We start from the raw sequence: 24,048 nt of genomic DNA, 5'->3' as shown, positions 1-24,048 counted from the left end.
AGAAGGAATTAGAAATTTCAAGCGGGGACAATTTGGGTAGAGCGGAGAACCAAACGTTGAGGAGTTGGATGATTTTGGTAAGAAAATTATGGTGACGTTACCCGGGAATCAAGCTTGTGGGGATTTTGGGAACTTTCCTTCGATGGACAATGAGAGCTTTATTCCTCTTAGCATCGTGAAGGAGATGATGTACTCAATTAAGAAAGACTTGAAGAAGGCATATTCGATCGAGAGACCCAGGACTCCTGTGTAAGCTAGACTTGGAGAAGGCATATGATCATGTGAACCGGGACTTCTTGCTTTATTTGTTGCAAAGATGTGGTTTGGGGGAAAAATGGAGGGAGTGGATACGTTTTTGTATTTCTACGGTGAGATTTTCTATTATTGTAAATGGAACCCCGTCGGGTTTTTTTAGTAGTTCTCGTGGTTTGCGACAAGGAGATCCTTTTAACCTTTTGTTGTTTGTGGTGGTTATGGAGGCTTTGAGTCGGATGCTAGCTGACGCATTGGATCAAGGTAATTTGACAGGGTTTTCAGTGGGTTCCAGGGATTCCGAGGCCTTAGTTGTGAATCACCTTTTGTTTGTTGATGACACATTGATCTTTTGTGGTGCTCAAGAAGAACAAATTCGACTCTTGAGATGTATCTTCTTAAGCTTTGAGGCTGCATCTGGTTTGAGAATTAACTTAGGAAAATCAGAAATTGTTCCAATTGGTGAAGTAGAGGATGTCGAAGGGTTGGCTAATCTTCTTGGATGTCGGGTTGCATCTTTGCCTATGACTTACCTGGGTTTGCCTTTCTTTGGGTGCCTCTTACAAGTCCACTTCTCTTTGGAATGGTGTTATTGAAAAACTGGAAAGGAGGTTGGCGGGATGGAAGCGAATGTATTTGTCGAAGGGTGCTCGGTTGACTCTTTTTAATAGTACGCTCTCCGATATTCCTACGCATTACTTATCATTGTTTCCTATTCCATTGAGGGTGGCTAATCGTCTTGATAAAATTCAAAAGGATTTTCTTTGGGGTGGCATTGGTGACGAGGCCAAATTTCATCTAGTAAATTAGAACAAGATTTGTACTCCTTTGCATGCAGGTGGGTTGGGAGCTCACAATTTCATCCAGTTCAATCGAGCACTCTTGGGTAAGTGGTTGTGGAGATATGGTAGGGAGAGAGAGGCTTTATGGCGATTGGTGATTGATGCCAAATTTAAGAGTCTAAAGGGTGGGTGGTGCTTGAAAGAGGTGTCGGGTTCTTTTGGAGTGGGTGTATGGAAATATATTAGGAGGGGGTGTGAGAAGTTTCGCAATTTTGTTCGTTTTGAAGTGGGGAATGGATCAAATATTAGTTTTTGGCATGATTGGTGTTGTGGGGATAGATCATTGAAGCAATGTTTTCCAGCTCTTTTTAGTATAGTGAGGAACAAAGATGCAATGGTGGGGGATAATTTGGCTGTTCATAATGGTGTAATTCAGTGGAATGTTCTTTTTACGCGACAAATCCAGGATTGGGAGATGGATATGGTCATTTCTTTCTTCGATCGACTATACTCCATTTCAGCTCGACATGGAGAGGGTGACGGATTAGTGTGGAATCCCTCTAAAAAAGGTTTATTTGAGGTGAGATCCTTCTATGAAGAGCTTATTAGGAAAGATGGCCCACCTTTTCCTTCTTTTTCCTGGAAGAATATATGGCGTGTTAAGGTTCCAACAAAGGTGGCTTTCTTCGTTTGGTCAGCTGCTTTGGGCAAAATATTGACGCATGATAACTTGCGTAAGAGGAATGTTATAGTGATTGAGTGGTGTTGTTTGTGTAAGAAGAGTGGGGAGTCTATTGATCATTTGTTGCTTCACTGCGAAATCCCTCGGGATCTTTGGAGCTACATTCTTATTTTATTTGGGGTACAGTGGGTTATGCCATGAACGGTGTTGGAGTTGTTGAATAGTTAGGGGTGGCGATTGGGAGTGGTCGTGCTAAAGAAGCTTGGCGGTTAGCTCCTTTGTGCTTATTGTGGTGTATTTGGAGGGAGCGGAATGCGCGGCTCTTTAAAGATGTAGAGACATCTATGGTGGAGCTACGGAAGCGGTTGCTCAATACGTTATATATTTGGATAGCGTCCCATCATAGCTTGAGCGTCTTTACTTATGTAGACTTTTTAAAATTATTCTTTGTTCATCTCTTTTAGGGGTTCTCTTGTATACTGTCCGTGTATAAGGGTTGCGCCCCTCTGCGCTATTTTTATGATGTAATTACTTATCAAAAAAAAAAAAAAAAGAGGTCGATAGTTGGCTGAGTAAATTGGCAGTGGGTTTTTTTTTCAAGTTGGGACTGAGTTGGAAGAAAATATGGTTAAGCCTTCAGATGGGCAAGTGGAGTTTAACAAAAAAACACGAAAGACCGTATTGAGGATTAGAGCTTGGTGAGGAAAGGGGAGGTGCTGGAAAGAAAAATGGAGGTTGTTTATCATCAGAGGATGATAACCAGAGAAGGTGATATAGAAAGTGAAGGTTAACGGGAAGGAAGTGGGGGATGGGTCGGGTGAATCTGCTTTGAAGGATGGTAGTGCGGCGGGTGCAGTTGCGGTGATGCCTGGTGACCAGTTGGATTTCGAAGACGGAGGTAGGCTAGTGAATATAAGTTGAAGTAGCAAAAAATTGTCGGGAAGTTGGCTATGTCTTTAAACGGTTGAAGAAGATCGAAGAAGGTAAGGAATGATGATGGTGAAAGGAGGTATTTGTGGGATGAATTGGTTGGTTTGATGAGTTGGTGGGAGTTGCCGCAGCGTATTGGGGGAGATTTTAATGTGGTTCAGTTTCCGAGCGAAAAATCAGGTGAGACTAGACACACTTCAGCGACAGGAGATTTCATCTTTAAGCCTTTTGGATATCCGCCTTGTAAGGGGGCATTTTACTTGGTTAAAAAGAATTGGGAATTGCAAACATGGTCTAGAATTGATAGATTTCTTCTATCCGGAATGGGAAGGACATTTTCCTAATGTTTCACAAAGACGATTGTAAGAATCATGTCAGATCATTTTCCTTTGATTTTGGATTGTGGGGTGCCAAGGCCCAAGAGGAGGAAGCAGGTATTTCAAATTTGAAAACATGTGGTTGACATAAGAGGAATTTGTTGAACAGGTAAAGACTTGGTGGTTGTCCTATAATTTTCACTGTTTACCAAGTTATATATTGGTGATTGTGTGGATGGCGGCTCTAGGAAAAATCTTAACCTCGGATAACTTACGTAAGAGAAATATTATTGTGGTAGAGTTGTGCTGTATGTGTAAGATTTGTGGAGAATCCATCAATCACTTATTTCTTCATTGTGAGGTTGCCACAAAGATGTGGAGTGCATTTCTTCAGCTTTTTGGTGTTGTTTGGGTTATGCCTCGCAGGGTGAATGAGCTATTGGGAAGTTGGAGGGGACAGATGGGCAACCGTAGCGTTGCACTTATGGAGGATGACTCCATTGTCTTTGATGTGGTGTCTTTGCGAGAGCGGAATGATCTCAGCTTTGACGATTGTGAGAATGGTTTGCTTGATTTGAAGAAGTTGATGCTACAAACCCTGTATACATGGAGAGTGGCTTGGAATACTTCACCTGTATCTACTTTTTCTGAATTTTTAGCTTTATGCTTCTTTCTTTATGGGTTAGGGGTTCTATTGTATATATCCTGTGTATTTGGGTTGCATACCTCTACGCTTTTGATTGAATATACATTATTTATCAATTATTTATTTATTTTTTAAATGTATATGATTATCAATCAAGTTCTTTTTTCTGCTTGAAGATTGGACCTGGTTCTCTTTTGCGTGGTCCCTTAGAGAATGCAACAACTGATGCTGTGTAAGTTCTGATCTGGTTGTATTATCACTTGCTTGAACTTTTCTAATGCTCTCTTTTAGTACAATTTAAGTATTCTATTTTAATGTATGGTAGGACACCAAAGCTCCATTGTGAAAACCAAGATTGTCCTATTGAATTACTTCAGCCACCTGAAGATTGCAATGTGAACTCGTCACTGTCCTTCACTCTTCAGGTGTTTGTTCAGTTGAGCTGGTGCAGTAATAGAATTTGAAATTACTCATCTGGATCTATTTAGCAGCTTTATCAATTTGCTTTTTCAGATCTGCCGAGTTGAAGATATAACTGTTGGAGGCCTTATTAAAGGGTCTGTTGTTCATTTCCACAGAGCAAGAAATATAGCTGTACTGTCTTCTGGAGCAATAAGTGCATCAGGGATGGGTATTGTTTCCCCTTTACCCATAATTTTATTATTACCACGAGTAATTGAGTAGTTATGCTTCCTCCACTTTAATCTCTCTCTCGCCAGTCGCCCCCCTCCCCGCCCCCCCCCCCCCCCCCAAAAAAAAAAAAAAAACAACACTCACATAATCACATTGTAGTTTAAATGGTCTGTTGAACTTTTAAAATCTATTTAAATGTCTGGAACAAAATAAAACAAATCATATTTCGATTCTCTGAAGAAGTCATATACTTGGGTGGAATTCGTATTTGTGTTTGTTCAGGCTGCACAGGTGGTGTGGGCAGAGGACATGCTCTGAGTAATGGTATTGGTAGTGGTGGTGGGCATGGTGGCAAGGGTGGGCTTGGATGCTACTATGGTAATTGTATTGAGGGTGGTATCTCATACGGGAATGCAGATTTGCCTTGTGAACTTGGTAGTGGAAGTGGAGATGACAGCTTAGCTGGTTCAACTGCAGGCGGTGGTATTATAGGTAAATCATATTACGTTCAATTGTATATATTCTTGACACTATTATGCTATTAAATGGTTGAAGACATTGTTAAAGAATCTTGGGAATATTAAATTTTGCGTGTTATGTCATATATCAGCAACATCGAAGAACGACGAAGATGTCTTCTCCAACATGTATTATGTGAAAAATTGTGATGATTCTATGTAATATTTGAGTGTAGGTGGAGTGGTTCCATTCATGGGCATACTTTCTTTTTCCTTGGGTTGCGCTAAGATAATTGTGAAGTCACATTCTTCAAATATTTTAATGGTCTAGTTACATACATATATTGACAATGGAGTCCACTATAAGTTTCTCAGATTCCTCCATTTTTTTATTTTTTTGTCATTCTTCCCTCCTTTAACATTCTTTAATTTTGTTGTTCTAGTAATTACTTGTTGGAGTTTTCTTGTTTTGTTTTTAATCTTTTAAATTTTAGAGTGCTAGTTGTTGGCTTTGGGGTTCTCTTGTATACTTGTACTAGGTTGCACTCCTTTTGCACCTTTTTTTTTTTTTTTTAAATGCATTCTATTATTTATTGGAAAAACAAAAATAACATAGTAATTTTCTACTTCTATTGAATAGAGGCTGGCTCTGTCCTTTTATATACACAACCTTATTTGAGGTGATAGCTACTGTACCATTTATACTTTATCCTCCATATTCATTTGTTATATCTGTTTGAGCAGTAATGGGTTCAGCGGAGCATTCCTTGTCAAGTTTGTCCATTGAAGGCTCAGTGAGTACTGATGGTGAAAGTTTTAAAGGAACTAGGGGAAAGGCAAATTATGCTATTGCAGATGGTTTGAATGGAGGTCCTGGAGGTGGGTCTGGTGGATCTATTCTTCTGTTTTTGCATACAGTAGCTCTTGGTGAGTCTGCTGTTCTTTCGAGTATTGGGGGATCTGGTGGTCCCAATGGAAGTGGCGGAGGAGGTGGTGGAAGGATTCACTTTCATTGGTCTGACATTCCCACTGGAGATGTGTACCAGCCCATTGCTACAGTGAAAGGAAGCATCCATGCAAGGTTCGTACACTATTCAAATGGTACATATTTCTGTATGTTCTTGTGAATTCTCTGGATTTTTGTATTTAATGAAAAGAAAGCATTTGGTGTTTCATAATGTACTAGTGCATTCTGTGGAAGATTATTTGAAATGGCAGATTCAATACTAGTGCATTCAATGCGGTCTGTATACATAACTTCATTTTATAGTATGATCACTAGGTTTGGCTAGTCTTTGTTTGTTTTGGGGGTATATGTAGCCGATCTTTCCCATTGATGCTCATATATGTCGTGAACTTCCTAGTAGCATTTTGATGTTCTCTATAATGGTTATAGGGGAGGGGTTGGTACAAATCAAGGTGGTGCTGGAGAAACTGGAACAGTGACTGGGAAAGCTTGCCCAAAAGGACTGTATGGTATATTTTGTGAGGTAGGTTTTGAAAATTGTAACGTTAAGATTTGTGCATTACGTTTTTTTTTTTTTTGTATACCCTTCGTTTGTTTAGCTAGTCTCAATTTGAGTTTGTATGTCTGTACACAGATTTCATGACATAAAAATGTAAGCTTTATTTGTTTACATTTTTGTTCTGAGTCTTTTGTTTTCTGTTCTCAAAGCAATAATACTAACAACCAATCAAAAACACAAAACACTCCTAAAAACACAAATATTTTTTATATTTATGTCACGTCAGAACACTTTTTTAAATAAAAAACACCCCAAAACACATTAACAAATAGTCATATTTTTCAACTTCAAGTCACCATCTATAAATGTGAAAGTGTTTTGAGCCCTTTTTGTCTTTCATTACTTTTTAGTTTGTGGGATATGTTTGCTCTCATGAATCTGCCAATGAGCTTGAGCTCAAATGGTACTTCCTCCCTTTGTAGCAAGGTGGAGGTTGAGGTCGTGGGTTCAAGTTCCACTGGGTGTGTAACTTATCAATCAATTTTTTTTTTTTTTACTTTCATGAATCATGCAATATTTCAGCTACTAATGTTAATAAGTAGAAAATGCTGAACATTGTAGGGTCCTAATTATCCTTTAAACATCATGGGGTAGGAGGAGGTTCCTCCATTTCAGATGGTGTTACTCTATGCTACTTCTCTCTAAATATTTAGCTTCAGTATGCATCATTGTTATTTCTAGCTTAAGTTTTTCAACTTTTTGAAACTTAAAATTTGTGGTGTTTGAATATCTTCAGGAATGTCCAGCTGGCACTTATAAGAATGTTACTGGATCTGATAGAGCACTTTGCCATCATTGTCCTGCTCAAGAGCTTCCCCATCGTGCTGTTTACATTGCTGTCCGAGGTACTTTTATGTTAGTGGTGGCTAATTTGATTTTGTATCATAAGAGATAAAAGAGCATATTCCCTTTGTAAGCTTGTCTGTTCCTATGGATCATCATTCTTTTTATCTTGAAGGGGGTTACAATTTCTTGTTTCTAGTTCCATTTGCTTTGTCTTTGTTGCTTCGTACTGTCTCCTGTATACACACGTTCAAATACAACTGGAAGTTCTGGTAAACTGATGTATGCATTTTTCAACTTGTTCTCTTTATCAGGAGGTATAGCTGAAACTCCTTGTCCTTACAGCTGCATTTCAGACAGATATCACATGCCAAACTGTTACACAGCTCTTGAAGAGTTGGTTTATACATTTGGTGGGCCTTGGTTATTTGGTCTTCTCCTTATGGGTCTTCTCATTCTGTTAGCTCTGGTGCTTAGTGTTGCAAGAATGAAATTTTTTGGAGTTGATGAATCACCAGGACCAGCTCCCACTCAACATGGCTCTCAAATAGATCACTCCTTCCCTTTTCTTGAGTCTTTGAATGAGGTTTCCCTTCAAACGTTCTTGCTTTGTAAAATTGTGTTTGTCATACCTATTTTCTGGTTTCTCACACACTGCTTCTGTAGTTTATCTTTGCTGTCTCTCTCTTTCCGCACTTGACATTGGATTCAATAGTTGCTATTTGTATACTAGGTTTTGGAAACAAACAGAGCTGAAGAGTCCCAGAGTCATGTGCACAGAATGTATTTCATGGGTCCTAATACTCTCAGCGAACCTTGGCATCTCCCCCACACACCTCCTGAACAAATAAAAGAGATAGTGTAAGTTGAAGTGGATTTTTTTCCCTAATTACTTCAGTTGTCCCTTTATGGGTTTTAAGAATTTCATTTTCTTTGTTAGTTTAATTATATTTGAGATGTTCTAGAGGCATAGAGTGAATTTCGTCAAAGTATCGGGGTTGATTTTGGTCCAGATATAATTGTGCTTGCATATCTGGATCCCCTTTTTTTGATACATTCCATCATTGTTTGTGAAGGCACCGTATTTTACTTATCAAAAAGAATTATATTTGAGATGGAAGTATTTCTCCATAATCTATTTGATTCGGCAGATATGAGGGTGCATTCAATACTTTTGTGGATGAGATTAATGCTCTAGCTGCTTATCACTGGTGGGAGGGAGCAATATACAGCATTCTTTCTGTTCTTGCATATCCCCTTGCATGGTCATGGCAACAGTGGCGTCGGAGATTGAAATTGCAACGTTTGCGTGAGTTCGTTAGATCCGAGTATGATCATGCTTGCTTACGTTCTTGCCGTTCACGCGCTCTTTATGAAGGGATCAAGGTAGGATTTTTCACAATTTTTGGATGAATTTGTTGTGGCTTCATTAGACTGAATTAATGTGTTGCGTGTGATGCATTTTAAATGATTAATCAGTGATTCAAGTTGGTTCAGGTGCATCCACCCATAGATACATGATACATAAATTATCGGCGATTCTGCCCCTTTTTCTCTCAGTGGCATTTGTTGCTGTAACTGCTACTTCTACAGCGTCTGTTAAGTTCAATTTTTCTTTCTCTTCTGGGGGTGGAAATGGTTGCAAGAACTGAAAAAGGAAGAACTTGGAAAGAAAAAGAGGGGAGGGGGGGAGTGGAAAGAGATGGGGGTTTTGAATTTTTTTTTTTCAAGCTCATAACATGGATCCTGATTTGGGGTATAATCTCTGATGTGCTTTACCAGCTCAGCTGCTGATGTTGTGGTTTCTCGGCTTGTTTGAATGTATTTATATTCGAAGTCCTCACCCCTCACTTTCTTTCCCTTGCCCAACAGAATTAACATAAATCACTACTTGGTTGCTATTCTGTTTTAGTGAGATGCATTACTGCATTTTTCAATAACAAGTCAGTTGTCTTGTATATAGCTTTGCTTATGCAATATCTTTTGGTTCTCATCTGTTTTCTGTTAGGATTTTATTTACTATTAGAAAGTGGCCAGAGTGGTTCGGCTATTGCTCCAGCCTTATTAGCTGAGCATGTTCTATTTTGAGGTTGATCTTTAAATTACTTTTTTTTCTTTTTTTCTTTTTCAAATTATAATTAGTAAATACCACCTCATAATCAATAAAGAAAAGTTTATTTTCTTTATAAAGGATGCCAAAGTTTTTGCGCCATTTAGTTTTTCCTACCTAAGGAAAGAAATGCTTATGAGAACTAATAGTAGTACCAAAAACAGAAGTAATTTATTTGCATTGGATATTACATTTTTGTGGCTTTGATGTTATAACTAACTATTTATTCTTAACAATGTTCATGTTCTTATCCTTTTATTAATCTACTGCATATCCGTAATCGTAAAAAACATTTAATCCAACTATATATTACATCTAAACTTGGGGTTCAGTGCTATTTCTGTGTTTGGTATGTTTTTATCTCGATACATAATCTCCTCTTTAGAACTTATTTAGCACAAATTGGTTTCTTCAGTGTGTAATCCTCTGAAAAAATTAATTCCTCGAATTGTGGAGAGTTTAATGTGGTCTCAATGAGATCTGATTGATTTTTAAGCCTGGGTATGTTCTTCTGTATTACTGTAGGTTGCTGCAACTTCTGATTTAATGCTAGCATATGTGGATTTCTTCCTTGGTGGTGATGAAAAGAGAACTGATCTTCCTCCTCGCTTACACGATAGATTTCCAATGTCATTACCTTTTGGAGGTGATGGAAGTTACATGGCTCCTTTCTCACTTCACAGCGATAATATTCTCACAAGCCTCATGAGCCAGGTTTGTTGATTGATACAGAGGAAAGCTAACTCGAAAATTGATTAAGGTGCACACAGAACACACAGACTCATCACAAACACATCCATGGGAGGGAGGGGAAGAGAGGGAAGAATTTTTTTTTAGGGGGGTGGGGGAGGGGGTGGAGAGTGATCAATTGCCTTTATAGAATTTGCTAATTGTTATGTTTCTGGCCTGCAGTCAGTTCCACCTACGATATGGTATCGATTGGTGGCTGGTTTGAATGCACAATTGCGCTTAGTTCGTCGTGGACGGTTGATAGTAACATTTCGGCCTGTTCTCAGATGGCTTGAAACTCATGCCAATCCTGCGTTGAGGAACCATGGAATATGTGTTGATCTTGCCTGGTTTCAGGCTACAGCTTGTGGCTATTTTCAGTATGGACTTTTGGTGTATGCTGTTGAAGAAGAAAATGATCCTGCATCATTTGGAAATATTGGTGGAGCAATCCAAACAGAGCAACAGTTACGGTAATGGTTTGTAGTGTTTTATGAGAAATAGCCTATGTCAAGAGTGATAATCAAATTCTTGTCGCCTTACATTGTATGTCTATTCTATCCTCATTACACATTTTGACTTATCAGAATTGATAGTTGTGCAGTGACAATTCTTGTGGAAACTGGGTGTATGTTAATGTTATTTTGTCCATCCATGGATAAAATGATGACACTAAACATATCAAATTTACAAGTCTCATTGAAGTTGAAAATATAAAGAGGGATGTTTGGGTGGGTGATTTTTTTTTTGTTTTATTTTGTTTTGTATGCTTTTTAACTTTTTTCAAAATTACAGATACTAAGAAAAAAGAAGTAGAGACATTATGTTTGAATTGATGTTTGGGTGATAGTTGTTTTTGAAAAAAATAGAGAAGAGAAGAGAAGAGTTGAATTGGGAACGGTTCCTGTAACATCCCTTAGAGACTCTAATCTTGGTTGTGTGTAAAGTGGAAACATGAATGTCATGATGACATGCACACAATAAACACACAAAAGTACCCCCGGGCACATTAGCAAGGATCGGAGATATATACATACATAGAGAAATCCGAAGTCTTGTGTTGTGTTATTTGAGCAGATATGGAAAAGATAAGGGGGTAAATTGGTGTACAGCTGATTCCTTGTACATGCTTCCTAACAGATGCACATACACCTGATGGTAATTGAATTGATTTTGACTTGGTTTCCTATATCCCTTGGTTTGCAGTGCGAAAACTGTGTACAGAGAACATCCGTCCAGTCATTTGATAGAAGAAACACACTCAAATCAAGCACTCGGAAGCAACGAAAGTTTAATGAGGCGAAAAAGGACATATGGCAGCATTTTAGATGCTAGCAATTTACAAGTACTTGAAGAAAAGAGAGAAATATTTTATCTTCTCTCTTTTATACTTCATAATACTAAACCTGTTCGCCACCAGGTATAAATCATGCTTGGGTTTATTATATTTTATTGGTTAAATTTGTATGAAATTTAGATTTTACTTCTCTCACTGTCAGTTAATTTTCTCCTTTTTTTTTTTTTTTGTTTTTTTCCTAATGTAATTGCAGGATCTTGTTGGTTTAGTCATCTCTATGCTACTTTTAGGGGATTTTAGCTTAGTGTTGCTTACTTTGCTCCAGATGTATTCATTTTCACTGGCAGATGTCTTTCTGGCTTTGTTTATTTTACCTCTGGGCATTCTTCTCCCATTTCCTGCTGGAATCAATGCTCTATTCAGTCATGGACCTAGACGTTCCGCAGGCCTTGCACGTTTCTATGCTTTGTGGAACATTACATCCTTGATTAATGTTGTAAGTTGCAATATCTGCCCCTTAAGATTCAGGTTGAGTGGTTATAGTTAATTCTTTATCTGGGTTCTGCTTTGCAAGTCTTCCTTCACCCAATGAACGTAGAAGCTGTAAGGAACTTACTTTCTGAAGAGAAATATGAGAAGAAGATAAAATCTTAAAATCTGAAGTGGAGTTTTGGTTGGAATTATAGTTTGAATTTGACAAATTATTATATTTTTTTTAGTTTGTTCTCTTGACGAAGTGAAACATTATTTCCTTATGATCTTCTCTCAGATGGTTGCTTTTGTTTGTGGATATCTGCACTATTACTCTCAATCATCACCAAGTAGAAAGCGTCCGAACTTTCAGCCATGGAATATTAACATGTGAGGGATTCTTTCTCTCTGAAAAAATTTATATATGTTGTTAGGAAAGCCAATGGCAAGACACCCAACTAACAGTATCTCTGATTATTTCATGGTGCTTGTTGGCCACAGGGACGAAAGTGAATGGTGGATTTTTCCGGCTGGACTGGTTTTATGTAAATTCTTCCAGTCCCGCCTTATAAACTGGCATGTGGCAAATCTGGAGATTCATGACCGCTCATTGTATGGTAACAATTTCGAGCTGTTCTGGCAGTCATAAATATTATGGCTGTCAACAAGATGACATGTCCACCTTACCTTAACATGTACTTTTGTTTTCTCAGGTATTTTTGAATGTTTTATGAGTAGGTGAGTGATTGACATAGAGATTAGAGAAGTAGAGAAAGGAAAATGAAAATGAAAAGAGAGAGAGAGAGAGAGAGAGAGAGAGAGAGAGAGAGAGAGAGAGAGAGAGTTATTGTACCTAAAATCATTACTGTAATCCTTTGTTGAAGAAATAATGAAAGCAATATGTACTTTTCTTTTCTTTTTTTCTTGGTAACAGTGTAAATAGTAAGTGCATATCCCTGTCTTTTGGAAATTCATTAGGCTCAGGTATTTTGCATATATTTTCCTCAAGCAACTGGGTGTTCATTCTTACTTAAATCCACTAGGTGAAATTGCTGGATTGGAGTATACAGGTAGGAGTGTGAGAGGTCTCTTATAGTAGTGAAAAAGTACGTAATTAATATAGTAATTGGACCTAAAATCTCCTCGCAAATGAAGTCATGGATGGAGAGAATCATCCCCAAAGCTTGTTTAGGTATACATTCTCAGGATGAAGGGTCAAATTTGTTGGAGCGCATGAATAGATTTGACAAAATTATTTCTCAATAACTTTTATATCAATGTAAATATTTAAGGGTTGTAAATGAGACTTGGGTAAATAGTGCATGTGCGAGCCAGGCTTGTTTATGTTTTTCTTGTGCTCGAGCTTCTGACGAGCCAAGAATCTAGGCTCGAGCTTGGCTTGCCAAAGCACTCGGCTCCACTCGAGTTTTTTTTTTTTTTTTTTTTTTTTTATAAAAAAAAAAAGTCTGATTTTTAAGAAAAAAAAAATAGAAGAAAAAATTAAATAAACCGAAATTATGGATTCTTTCCCAAAATGTGTGTACGACGCTAGCTCCTTCTCCTTCACACTTAATACTCGGCAATGAAGACGACGAAGAAAATGCCCATCACTGCCCATCACGCAAGAAAGAGTGGGGTTTAGAGGAGGGGTTTGGAAAGAGTGCTTGTTGTGGTGGTGGCGGTTGTTGTTGTGAAGGGAGAGAGATATGCGGCTTCGGCATAGCGTGAGGCTCATAATAGAAGAAAGCTAAAATAGATCTGAGAAGTTGAATGTTATGTCTCCAATTTTCTTCTTCTTGAAAGAAAATTAAACGTCTTGCGATACATAAATAAATAATAAATTGAAAAAGTACATATACCTCCCTTAAACTATCACTTTATTGTCAATGTGCTCTCCAAACTACTAATTGTGTTAATGTCCCTTCCTAAACTACCAAAATATGTCAATGTCCCCTAAAAGCCAACAAAAAGACAAAAATAACCCTAAAAAAGTTTCAATAAGACAAACATATCCTTATAAATTCGAAAAGCAAAACTAAAACTAAAAAAAACTATTTTTTTTTATTTTAAGAAAACAATTTTAAAAAAATGAGAAAAATGAAAATCCAAGAGTAAGCCTAAACTGAAAATTATATAAAACAAAATCTAAAAAAATAAAACAAATTTTCAATAAATTGAAAAACCTTGGTTTTTATTTTTATTGTTTTTAATTTTTTTTCAAAAAAAAATTGTTTTCTTTTTATATAATTTTTTTTAAAAAAAATTATAATTTTATGAAGAATATTTTTGTCATCGTGGGATGACTTTGTTTGGTAGTTTTAAGGGGACATTGACACAATTGGTAGTTTGGAGAGCACATTGATATTTAGGTGGTAGTTTAAGGGATGTGTACTTTTTTTTATAATAAATTTATGTTCTTGAAAAAGACTAAATTTACGGGGCGAGATGATGTGAAAATACATTGCCAATTTTTACTGTGTCGAAAGGCAAATATGTATTTTTTTTCTTTTTTTTTTTTCTTTTTTTAATGTAAAATAAGATAAAGTACATTTACATTACTACCAAAAGATCTACGAATTTACAAGGTTGGAAAACACTAAATTTATAGTATTCGAGATCGATGATGTGAAAACACACCGACAATGTAAAGCCATAGCCCAAGTAGAGGTGAAAATCCGGAACCGGTTTCCGGTTATTAACTAAAATCGGTAACCGGTTTAACCGGGTTTGTAATAACTGGCGGTTAACCGGCTACCCTGGTTAGTACCGGGTTATCCGGATCCCGAGTACTGAAATTTTAGAAGCAAGTCATATTTTGAAATGTCTCTGTTTATAATTATCAACATTGAGGAGGCCTTCACTTGCCTTAATGATCTGAATATATTCTTGTATGCAATTGTAGCTTGGAATGGAGAGTGCGCTTGAGACGCTTTGTGGTCAAGCTTTTGGGGGCCTGAACATGCTGGGTAGTGTTTACATGAAACGTTCATGGATTATCCTGTGTGGGTCTCCTGCATCATTCTCTTGCCAATTTACGTGTTTGCTACCCCAATTCGATCTAAAACTTACATAACTTCCATGGCTAAAAAAAAATATAAGAATAAAAAGTTAATTCTTCTGTCATCATGAGAGTAGATTTGTTAGTGCGTTAGCGTTCAAGACTTCAAGTAAAATGAAGACTGACTTAAGTCCTCTCTGTCTGTAAGGTACGTAGTTGGGGAAGAAACCCTCGGTGGCCACTTTTTTTTTCCTAGGCCCCCAGGCCTTTTCATTTACTTTAATTGTAATATTGTTATACAAATGCAATCATGTACACGATCATTTTTAAGAGTACAACTACCATATCATAAATAATAATAATAATAATAATAATAATAATAATAATAATAAAAAATAAAATAAAATTAATAGAGTGGAATTCAATGTACCTAATTTGTTTTTTTTTTGTTTTTAATTATATATATATATATATATATATATATATATCCGATTACCGATTATAACCAAATATATATAAATGCTATAACCGATAATCGACTCCGTGGTTGTTTCCAATTGGGTACCAAACCAATTTCCTAGTTATTACCGGCTACCGACCGGTTATAACAGGCCGAATTTACACCCCTAAGCCCAAGTAACGCGTGTTAGCTGATTGTTTTTAAAATGAGGTGTTATTAGTACCCTTTCAATATTAGGGATATTTACCTTTTTAATATCCCTTTTTAATTTCAGCCGTTCTTTTATCATTAATTGTTTCATAACTATAATTTTATAAGGCTAATGATATTTGTACACACATTCACATTCGGTGTGTGATCCTCTCGTTCTCACCTTTGGTGTGGGACCCTCAGAGAATGAGATGACATATCTTTTTCGAGTGTAACTTTAGTAAGAGAATATGAAAAAATGTATAGTGAATAATCCTCTCATTTAATTTGGGAAGAAGTCTTGGGAGTGGGGAAATACAGATTTAAAAGGCAAAGGCTTTAAGGTGTTAGCTTCTGGGGCAGTAGTGTATCAGTGTATCACTATGAAACAAATGAATGATTTAAGGCAGCATGGATTCATGGGGACCGTGGTGGTTTCAAAAGAATATAGTAGATTTAAGGATGATCAATGTACAACTAATGTTATATTATATATGCACCAACAATAATATAATATAATATAATATGAGAATTAATCAATCATCACACAACTCATATATATATATATATATATATATATATATAATTATGAAATTTGAGCATGCATGCAGTACCACCAAATCCAAGAATCATTATTGATTAATTTGCTTCAAACAAGCAAAAAGTAGGTAGGACAACCAACAACCTGTTAAATATTAACAGGGAAGTTCCTCCATACGTACGTACAGAAGCAAAAAAACAAACTAATTAATTAAACCTAATTAAGTCAAAATGCACCAAAGTCCAGACACAAAAAAACATTAAAAAAAAAAAAAAAAAAAAAAAAAACACAAAACAAAACATAGTCGATACCGGCCGTCGATCGATCGAACAAAACACATGGAATTACTTCATATATATTATAATTCAAGCACGTTGAGTAGCCTCTTGAGCCTTAGTTTGCACATAATTCCCGTACTCCCTAGCCCTCTCCGTCATATCCCTAGCCTTATCCGCGATTCTCATCCTTGCGTAATCAAGCTTCTCAGCCCCCGGCGGGCACTTCCCCGTCACATAATTATATATCCACGACAACGCCGATACTGCCGCCACCCCACACCCGCCGGAGAATACGAAACCGGCGACAACAAGGAGTATGACAATCCCGGCAGGGACTAGAATCGGGCTGAACAGGACTAGAACTGGGGCTGCCAAGATCAGCGCTATCACCGTCCCGGTTAAGGTTAACCCGGACAGGATTAACAGTGTCGCGCCAACTGTCACTGCAGTCAAGAACTTCACCGTCTGGCGTGACGACGGCGCAGACTCGTACAGCTTCTGGCTCACTGGCGCCCTTGATTGATCAGACATGGTTTATGGCTAGCTGCTTTAATTTGTGATTGTGTGAATGAATGATTGAGAGAGAGAGCGAGCGAGGAGTACTTAAGAGAAGCAGCGGGGGGACGCGTGGATGGATGCATGCGATCGTTATGCATGCAAAGGTAAGCGGCGTGGCTGCTTTGCATGGACGAGTCCGTGAATGCGTAACAAGTGGCAGGGATTTGGGTTTCGTTTGAATAATCTTCGACTCCTTCAAATATGCAAATTAATATGCATGGGATGGGAGGATTTGACGTGAAATTAACCAAACGCGCGCGGCAAAGGGAAGTTTTGTTCAGCATTTGTTGAACATTTCAACCAATTAATTAACCTTCTTAATTAATATATAAATATAATATACTGCATGTGTGTGACGTGTGTCTGTGTAGTACAGTAGTAGTGTTATGGATGTGATAAAAATTAAAATCCTCCCCCATTTCGTTGAAAGTTTCAAACAAACAAGACAAATTAAATTTGACTAATCATCAATTACAAGGTGTTTAAAAATTATACATTTACTTTTATATATTTAATTAGAAACTCATTGTGATATATATGGTTAAATCTGATTAGTTTTTTGACATCCATATATGTGATTAGGAAGAAATTTATTGACTCTTAATTATTTTTCCTTATTCCGATAGAAAATATATATATATATATATTTGTAAAGTTTTCTTTATACTTTGGAATTTGAAAATTGGCAATTGTCAACAAGTTTCGATAGATTTTTCTCATTCTCCTACTTGATACTTTATGATTTTCTAATTTTTATTTATCTAAAAGAGCTTAGGATGTAATTTTTTAACCTTTGTATTTTGTTTTTGGTTTTTTTTTTTTTTTTTTTTTTTTTTTTTTTTTGGTACCAGTGGCTACATATTAACTTAGTGATATATCAATTATGGCATAAATTTATGAAGTCTAATAGATATATTTTTGTGTTTACCATACATTTGTTTCTTATAATATAAATATAATATGTATAAAAAGAAACAAAAATAATAATAATCTAATGCCCCTACGTACTCAGACAAATTCCTAGCTCCCTTACTTTTTTTTTTTTTCCTTTTTTTTTTTTTTTTTAACGAAACATCTAAATATTTCATTAATCAAAGATCATGAGCATAAAGCTCTTACATCGCAAAACATAAAGTTCTGCAAAATCATAGTCACATGCTATGGGGTTACATTGTAATATCCGAGATATTAATTAAATATTTAAATGTAAAATTATAATAATTAAATGATTAGAATTAGTAAAATGTCAAGAAAACGCTTAGAAAACACGTTGGGTGAAGTCCGGGTGTAAAAGAATGCCCAAATGGACATTCAAGTTGCACCGTTTGCAAGCCATCGGGACCCTCTTACAAACACTGAAGTCACCGTTCGCTGGCTGTCCAGACGCTCTTGGAGACGGTGAAGTCAGTAGGTTTGCGTTTGCAACCCGTCTAGACGCTTGTGCAAATGGTCGGGGCAAAAAGTCCGTGTTCGCAACCCGTCCGGACGCTCTTGGGGATACTCAAGTCAGAGAGGTCACGTTTGCAACGCGGTCTAGACGCTCTTGAGCATGCTTGCAATTTAAAATGTGCGCGTCCGGACACTCACTTGACCGTCCGGACGGTACCTGAGAATATATGCGAGAATGAGTCTTTTTAGCTTATTTCTTCCGATTTTCCCATTCTCTCTCACAGTTTTCTATTGGGTTTTCACCTAAAACCCTTGATCTATGATTATCCAAGCCTCCAACCTCAAATCTAACCCCGGAAACGTGATCTACGGGACCCAATCTACGTTTCTACCGATTAGTTTGAGGTAATTTCGTAAACTCTTGTTCTTTGAGATTTTGGGTTGAATCTTGAAGTATTTGAGTTTAATCTTTGTTATTCTTTAGGATTTGCACGTTTTGGGAGCTTCCTAGACATTCTCCAAGTGTTGGGTTGCACTTGGGGTGAATTTTGGTAAGTTTTCAAAAACTCTAGCTTTTTAAGTATATGTTAAAGTTGTAATGTCTAGTGTCTAACCCTAAGTAAATCTTATGAGTTAGTATTTATTATTGTTGGGTTGTCAAATGGAACCCTAGAAATTCTATGGGTTTTCCATGGGTCTAGCTCTTGAGTGATTTAAGAGCTAATAGTAAGTCTAGTGTTAGAAATACTAAGTGCTGTGCAATGTGTAATTTTACAGTGGCACATTGCAAGGAGTTGTCTAACAAATTAACCTAGTAAAACCCAATATCCGCGCAACCAAGGTAAGTATTTTACTCACTAAGAAACCGAAGTATTTTTATGATTAATGTATTATATGATAATTTATCGAGCCAATGTTATTTTTGGATGATTATATGTGTTTGAACTTGCTCTCGATATCTTATAGTACGGTGAGGAAATATTATGGAAATGATTTAGGTGAAAAGGAAGATAAATAGGAAACAATATTGGCATATGAGAATAAAAGTATAATTGAGATGCGGTTGTGATATAAACTATGCAAATTGTAATAGAGAAAACAACATGTTGAGTTAAAGCAATGAGTTGTAAAATTGATGCATGTATAACGATGATTTATGAAAAGTATGAACTATGAAAAGTTGTATGTGATATAGCATGAACACTGAGCACACATGGTGTTGGAGCACTAGCATAATGAAGTCATGTATAAAGAACGAGCCATTGGGGTTGAAGCCTCAATGGGTGGAGGCTAAGGGGTCGAAGCCTCAAAAACGAATCCTAGGGTTGTAGCCTCATGGATAAAGAACGAGCCCTTGGGGTCGGATCCTCAATGGGTGGAGACTAGGGGGTCGGAGCCTCAGAAACAAGTCCTAGGGTTGTAGCCTCATGGATAAGAAAATGAGCCATTGGGGTTGGAGCCTCAATGAGTGGAGACTAGGGGGTTGGAGCCTCAAAAACAAGTCCTGGGGTTGTAGCCTTCTAGGCAAAGAAACAAAAATGAAACAATGAGCATGCATAACATTGTGATGTATGATTTGATTGCATTTGGATTGTACTAGACGTAGTGGTATGCCTATGTTGCCTGGTATGGGACAGGGAACATATGTATAGTGATATTCGGCTGGTTTGTATGGCATACTACGAGATGACATGTATGCGGGAGTGTATGCAGTACATGGATTCTCCAAAGGTCCGAAATGTCATGTATGCATGTGCGACCGAGTACTGATGTTGAGTAGATTTCATAAGATGACATGTGTTAGGTGTGCGTGCAATACACGCGTTCCCCAAAAGTACGGAGCGTAATATATTCACGTATGATTGAAGTATGACATTGAATGGATTGGTTGTGTTGTTTGAATCATATTGATGTAAGGTTTTGGAATGTATATATGCATATATTCCCCTAAGGTACGGAAGAAATACATGTGTCCATGGCCGAGATGTTATGTCAATTACTCATTTACAATACATGTTTGGGAGTGTGCATATATCAAGATTCCCCAAAAGTATGGATGACTCATATGCGCATAAGGCCAAGACATAGTGTCAACTAAGTCTTAGATGCTCACGTATGCTTGCTTTTCCCTAAAAGAAAGGAAAGCTTACGTATGGGAATGTCTGAGTCACATGAATTATTATTATGTATTGTTTTGGTGATCCAAATTATCTTGGTTTACTTTATCGGCTATGAAACCTTTTATAAACCTATCAAGCCACAGTTAGCCGTTATTGTAAACGTGTGGTAAAAATGTAAAGGTTGGCTCACTGCGAAAACCTATGAGTATTATACTACTGAGACCTCTGTAATCTTTTGCTGAGGTGGTGAACTCATCCTTTCACCTATACGGATGTGGTTAACCCCATAACAGTATAGATATTGATGCTTTGGCTGTAGGTTTAGCGGATGTAGAGGATGACCCTGTAGCTCTGTATTTGGGGTACTGCGACTGAGGTATATCGCTAGAGTCATAACTGTGTGAACTTGGACGTCCCATTTTGGTAGTCTTTTGATGTTGGCTCGTGTCCTACGTGACACTTAAATTTTGTAGAGCCAGTCTTTTGGTATGTAATTAATGTTAAGATAAAGCCTTAAACAGATAGACTTATGTATGGCTCTTTTGTGATTAACAGTTATGTTATAGAAGTGTTCTTTCCTTTCCGCTATTCAGATTATGTATAATTGAATGTTTCACTGCATAGATGTAACTCTGAATATCAGGTACATGTTATGAGACGTGGACCATATGTTGGTTGAGTGACAAATAGTCGTGCCATTGTGATGACTCATTTATTTATTTTTTTTTAAAAAATGGGTCGTCACATACATAGTCATAGATTACAAACAAAATTCTTACAATAAAGTATTATCTATGACTTTTATCTTCCGCTAACCCATGTACAAAAATAGTTAAAGAGCATATCTGCTCCGAGTAAACTAGATCTAAGACAAGGGTAGCCAAATATCCTAAAAATTTATTTAAATCGGTTTTGAGAGATAACTCCTCACACCTGACTAACCTTCATCTCATAGATCGCATATGAGAGGATAAACGGCACAGCACAAAGGTAGATGGACAGATGCATAGCGAAGAGGCCAAAATTGGTGATCTAGTCGGAGAACACCTACAAACAAAAGAAAAAACAAGAATGGAATGGTGATGGTAGGAGCAGGGAGTAGAAAGGGAAAATGAGAGGAATAGGAGGAAGCAGATCTACTCCCTCCTCCTCTCAGATATGTTTTATGAGGGGAGAAGTTTAGGGCAGACTTAGCTTCCCTACTGGTTACAACATTATATATCATCCATTCAAAACATTATTATATTAGTTTTCGAATATAAATTAAATATAATTGGAATACTTACAACATATATAATTTAATCCATTCGATGTAAGTTGATTTCTCTCTTAATATAGAATTTTCAGATTTAGCTAAAACTTTGGGACATAATTTTTAGCAACATCAACTAAAAGCCATTAATGGTTAAATGTGTTTGGGCGATAGTACTAGGATGGGTGACCTCATAAAAATTCCTTGTGTTGCACCAACCATTTGAAGTTCATTTCATTTTTATTCATAAATAGAAAAAAAAAAAAAAAAAAAAAAAAAAAAAAAACAAAACAAAAACAAAGTCATTAATAATTTTTTGCCCATTGCATTGCACTAGTATTCATGCCTCAACCCCTCAGCCCCATAGCCTCCAAATGTCAAAATCATTATACGACATCTTATGAGTTAAAAAATCACTTATTATTATTATTCTAGTTATTTATTTTATCAAAGTACCTACATCTAACATATTATTTTAACTATTCACTTTCTTCAACTATTAAGTGAGAGATTAGAACTACTAAACAGAGTGTTGTTTTGAAATCAAGGGATAACATCTTCGTATGTAGTTAGGGATTCAGCTTATGTGTTGCAGTAAAAACTACAACATATCTGATGTAATAAAAACAAACAGATTAGATTTTATATCATTTCATTTAACTATAACGATGATGTAGAGGCAACTGAAGGCAAGAAAACAAAGTATCATGCCGTTTGTTAAGATTTTATTCACGGCACTGCATGTTTTCTTCTTCACAAACCAAAGTTTCTTCCATTGTGCTTTCTCCAAAGAGAGAATATTTAACAACAAAAACAATATAGAACAAAAAAAGAAAAAAAAGAAAAAAAAAGAATGCAAAGCTTCAAGGAGAGGAGAGGAAGGACATGGAGGTGGCAAGAACATAAGAACAAATCATTGACACAATGGAATCTAGACAAAGAAGAAAGAGTTTCAAGGTTGGTCAAAGAGAGATAAGTGAGAAAAGAAAAGAAAAATTAGAGCAAGAAAAGAGAAATGGGTTAACAAGAATTCATTTTTCACGTTCGGTTTTGAGGGGTTTTTCATATAGCTCTTATATTTCATCTTCTTCAATTTCTACTTTATATCTGCATAATTTTTTTTTTTTCAAACTTTGGTTATAGAGAGAGTAATCAAAGAGAGAAATATCCTCTAGATTTACTAAGTGTTGATTTTATTATTCTGTTAACAAAAAGGTTATTGTTTTGTTGAAGAAACTGGGACAGCGATCACTCAGAAGATTTTCAAAAATATATTGCAGTATATTTATCAAGAAATGAAAGGTCTGAAAAAGAAGAATATTGCAGAATATTGATCAAGAAACGAAGGAGCTGAACAAGGAAAGTATTGCAAGAATTTTTATCAAGAAGGAAAGAGCAGTACTTTAGAAAATATTCTCCAGAATATTCTATTCCTGAAAACCCGATTTTTTTTTAGGAGTGTCCAGATAGCCAGAAACTATGTCCGAACACAACTGGTAGAAAGTTTGTGTTCCCAGCATGTCCGAGCATCCCAGTGAACACAAGTCATAGTAAGGTCCTGTTCTCTCACATGCCTCGACATCTAGCAGACACAAGTTCCAAAAAGTCCCTATTTTGCATCATGTCCGGACATAGAAGTCAAGACAGCGGACACAGAAAAGTTTTTCATGCAGATGTCTGGACATTAGGGCGACATGTCCGGACACGCTTTAGAGAAAATTCACTTAACTGATACATGTCCGGACACATGTTGACTTGTTCGGACACCGCCCCTAGAAATTCGTTCCTGATTTGTTGTAGGGTTTTCAGAGCCTATTTAAAGGGTTTCTAGGCAGTGTTTCTTTAAGATTTCCAGTAGAAAATTCCATTATGCTAAGAGAAGGTTTATTAGGCATAAACATTTATATGTATCTCTCTTAGAGTGTTTCATGTATTTGTTGTTCAACCGTTCAACCAATGAAGTCTAATTGGAGAGGAGTTCCAGTTAAGGGATCAATAGAAGAACACTCCATACGGGTCTGGGAGAGAGGCAGACAAGTAGGCACTTGCTGGAATTCAAGAGAGTGACTACTGCAAAGGGTTGTGAGTATGAACTTCTTGTAATTAGCTATTTCTTTTGATAATTTATTTCCTGGGTTTGGCTACTCTAGAGTGGTTTTTCTCTTTGGTCCAAAGAGTTTCCACTTCGTAACCAAATATCTGTGTTATTTACTTTTACTGCTTTACGTATTTGGTTAACTATTTGGTTGAGGTTGCTTAGGAGTCTATATTTATTTTCAATTGGTATCATAGCGGATTCACTCATTTTGGATTAATTTCCTGAGTGTAATCCTAGACTCCTCGTTATTATGTCTCTTCCCCATAATTCTGTTCATTCCTTTGATGGATCTAATTATGGGTATTGGAAATTCCGCATGAGATTTTTTCTAAAATTAATAGATGTTTGGTCTATTATCCAAAACCGGATGGACTCCACCAGTGTTGCCAATAGTTGAATGGACTGTTCGTAAAAAATAAACTCGTGTTGTAAATGACAAAGCCATGAATGTTATATGCCAAGAGCTTTCACCATCAGAATTCTGACGAATTTCTCATTGTGAAACTGCTAAGGAAGCATAGGAGGTCATAGAAACCACATATGAAGGTA

At 36.8% G+C, this 24,048-nt stretch overlaps 2 protein-coding genes across 4 annotated transcripts in view; one reads left to right on the top strand and one right to left on the bottom strand.

Annotated features, from left to right (window-relative positions):
• LOC133870340 (uncharacterized) overlaps positions 1-12,532 on the top strand; it is a 53,915-nt gene extending 41,383 nt beyond the window's left edge. Inside the window, exons 7-22 of one of the 3 annotated variants that reach the window (XR_009900700.1) lie at positions 3,786-3,841; positions 3,935-4,034; positions 4,123-4,240; positions 4,525-4,734; positions 5,445-5,781; positions 6,097-6,190; positions 6,963-7,071; positions 7,324-7,595; positions 7,743-7,870; positions 8,161-8,395; positions 9,645-9,833; positions 10,032-10,321; positions 11,055-11,268; positions 11,493-11,641; positions 11,915-12,006; positions 12,118-12,165. Coding sequence is in view for 2 of the 3 variants with exons in the window: in XM_062307435.1 (XP_062163419.1) it covers positions 3,786-3,841; positions 3,935-4,034; positions 4,123-4,240; positions 4,525-4,734; positions 5,445-5,781; positions 6,097-6,190; positions 6,963-7,071; positions 7,324-7,595; positions 7,743-7,870; positions 8,161-8,395; positions 9,645-9,833; positions 10,032-10,321; positions 11,055-11,268; positions 11,399-11,641; positions 11,915-12,006; positions 12,118-12,265 (2,835 nt within the window). In the remaining variant the exon portion in view is untranslated. Of the gene's footprint in view, positions 1-3,785; positions 3,842-3,934; positions 4,035-4,122; positions 4,241-4,524; positions 4,735-5,444; positions 5,782-6,096; positions 6,191-6,962; positions 7,072-7,323; positions 7,596-7,742; positions 7,871-8,160; positions 8,396-9,644; positions 9,834-10,031; positions 10,322-11,054; positions 11,269-11,398; positions 11,642-11,914; positions 12,007-12,117 lie in introns of all 3 variants that reach the window. The other 2 variants (XM_062307436.1, XM_062307435.1) reach the window with 2 other exon arrangements.
• A 3,637-nt stretch (positions 12,533-16,169) lies between these two features.
• LOC133870246 (oleosin) lies at positions 16,170-16,613 on the bottom strand. The gene has a single exon (XM_062307332.1). The coding sequence runs from the start codon at positions 16,611-16,613 to the stop codon at positions 16,170-16,172; it is 444 nt and encodes a 147-aa protein (XP_062163316.1).
• Between the last annotated feature and the right edge of the window lie 7,435 nt (positions 16,614-24,048).

This window comes from Alnus glutinosa, chromosome 6 (assembly GCF_958979055.1).
Source record: "Alnus glutinosa chromosome 6, dhAlnGlut1.1, whole genome shotgun sequence".
Taxonomy (NCBI): Eukaryota; Viridiplantae; Streptophyta; class Magnoliopsida; order Fagales; family Betulaceae; genus Alnus; species Alnus glutinosa.
This window is presented reverse-complemented; position numbering and strand designations above follow the sequence as displayed.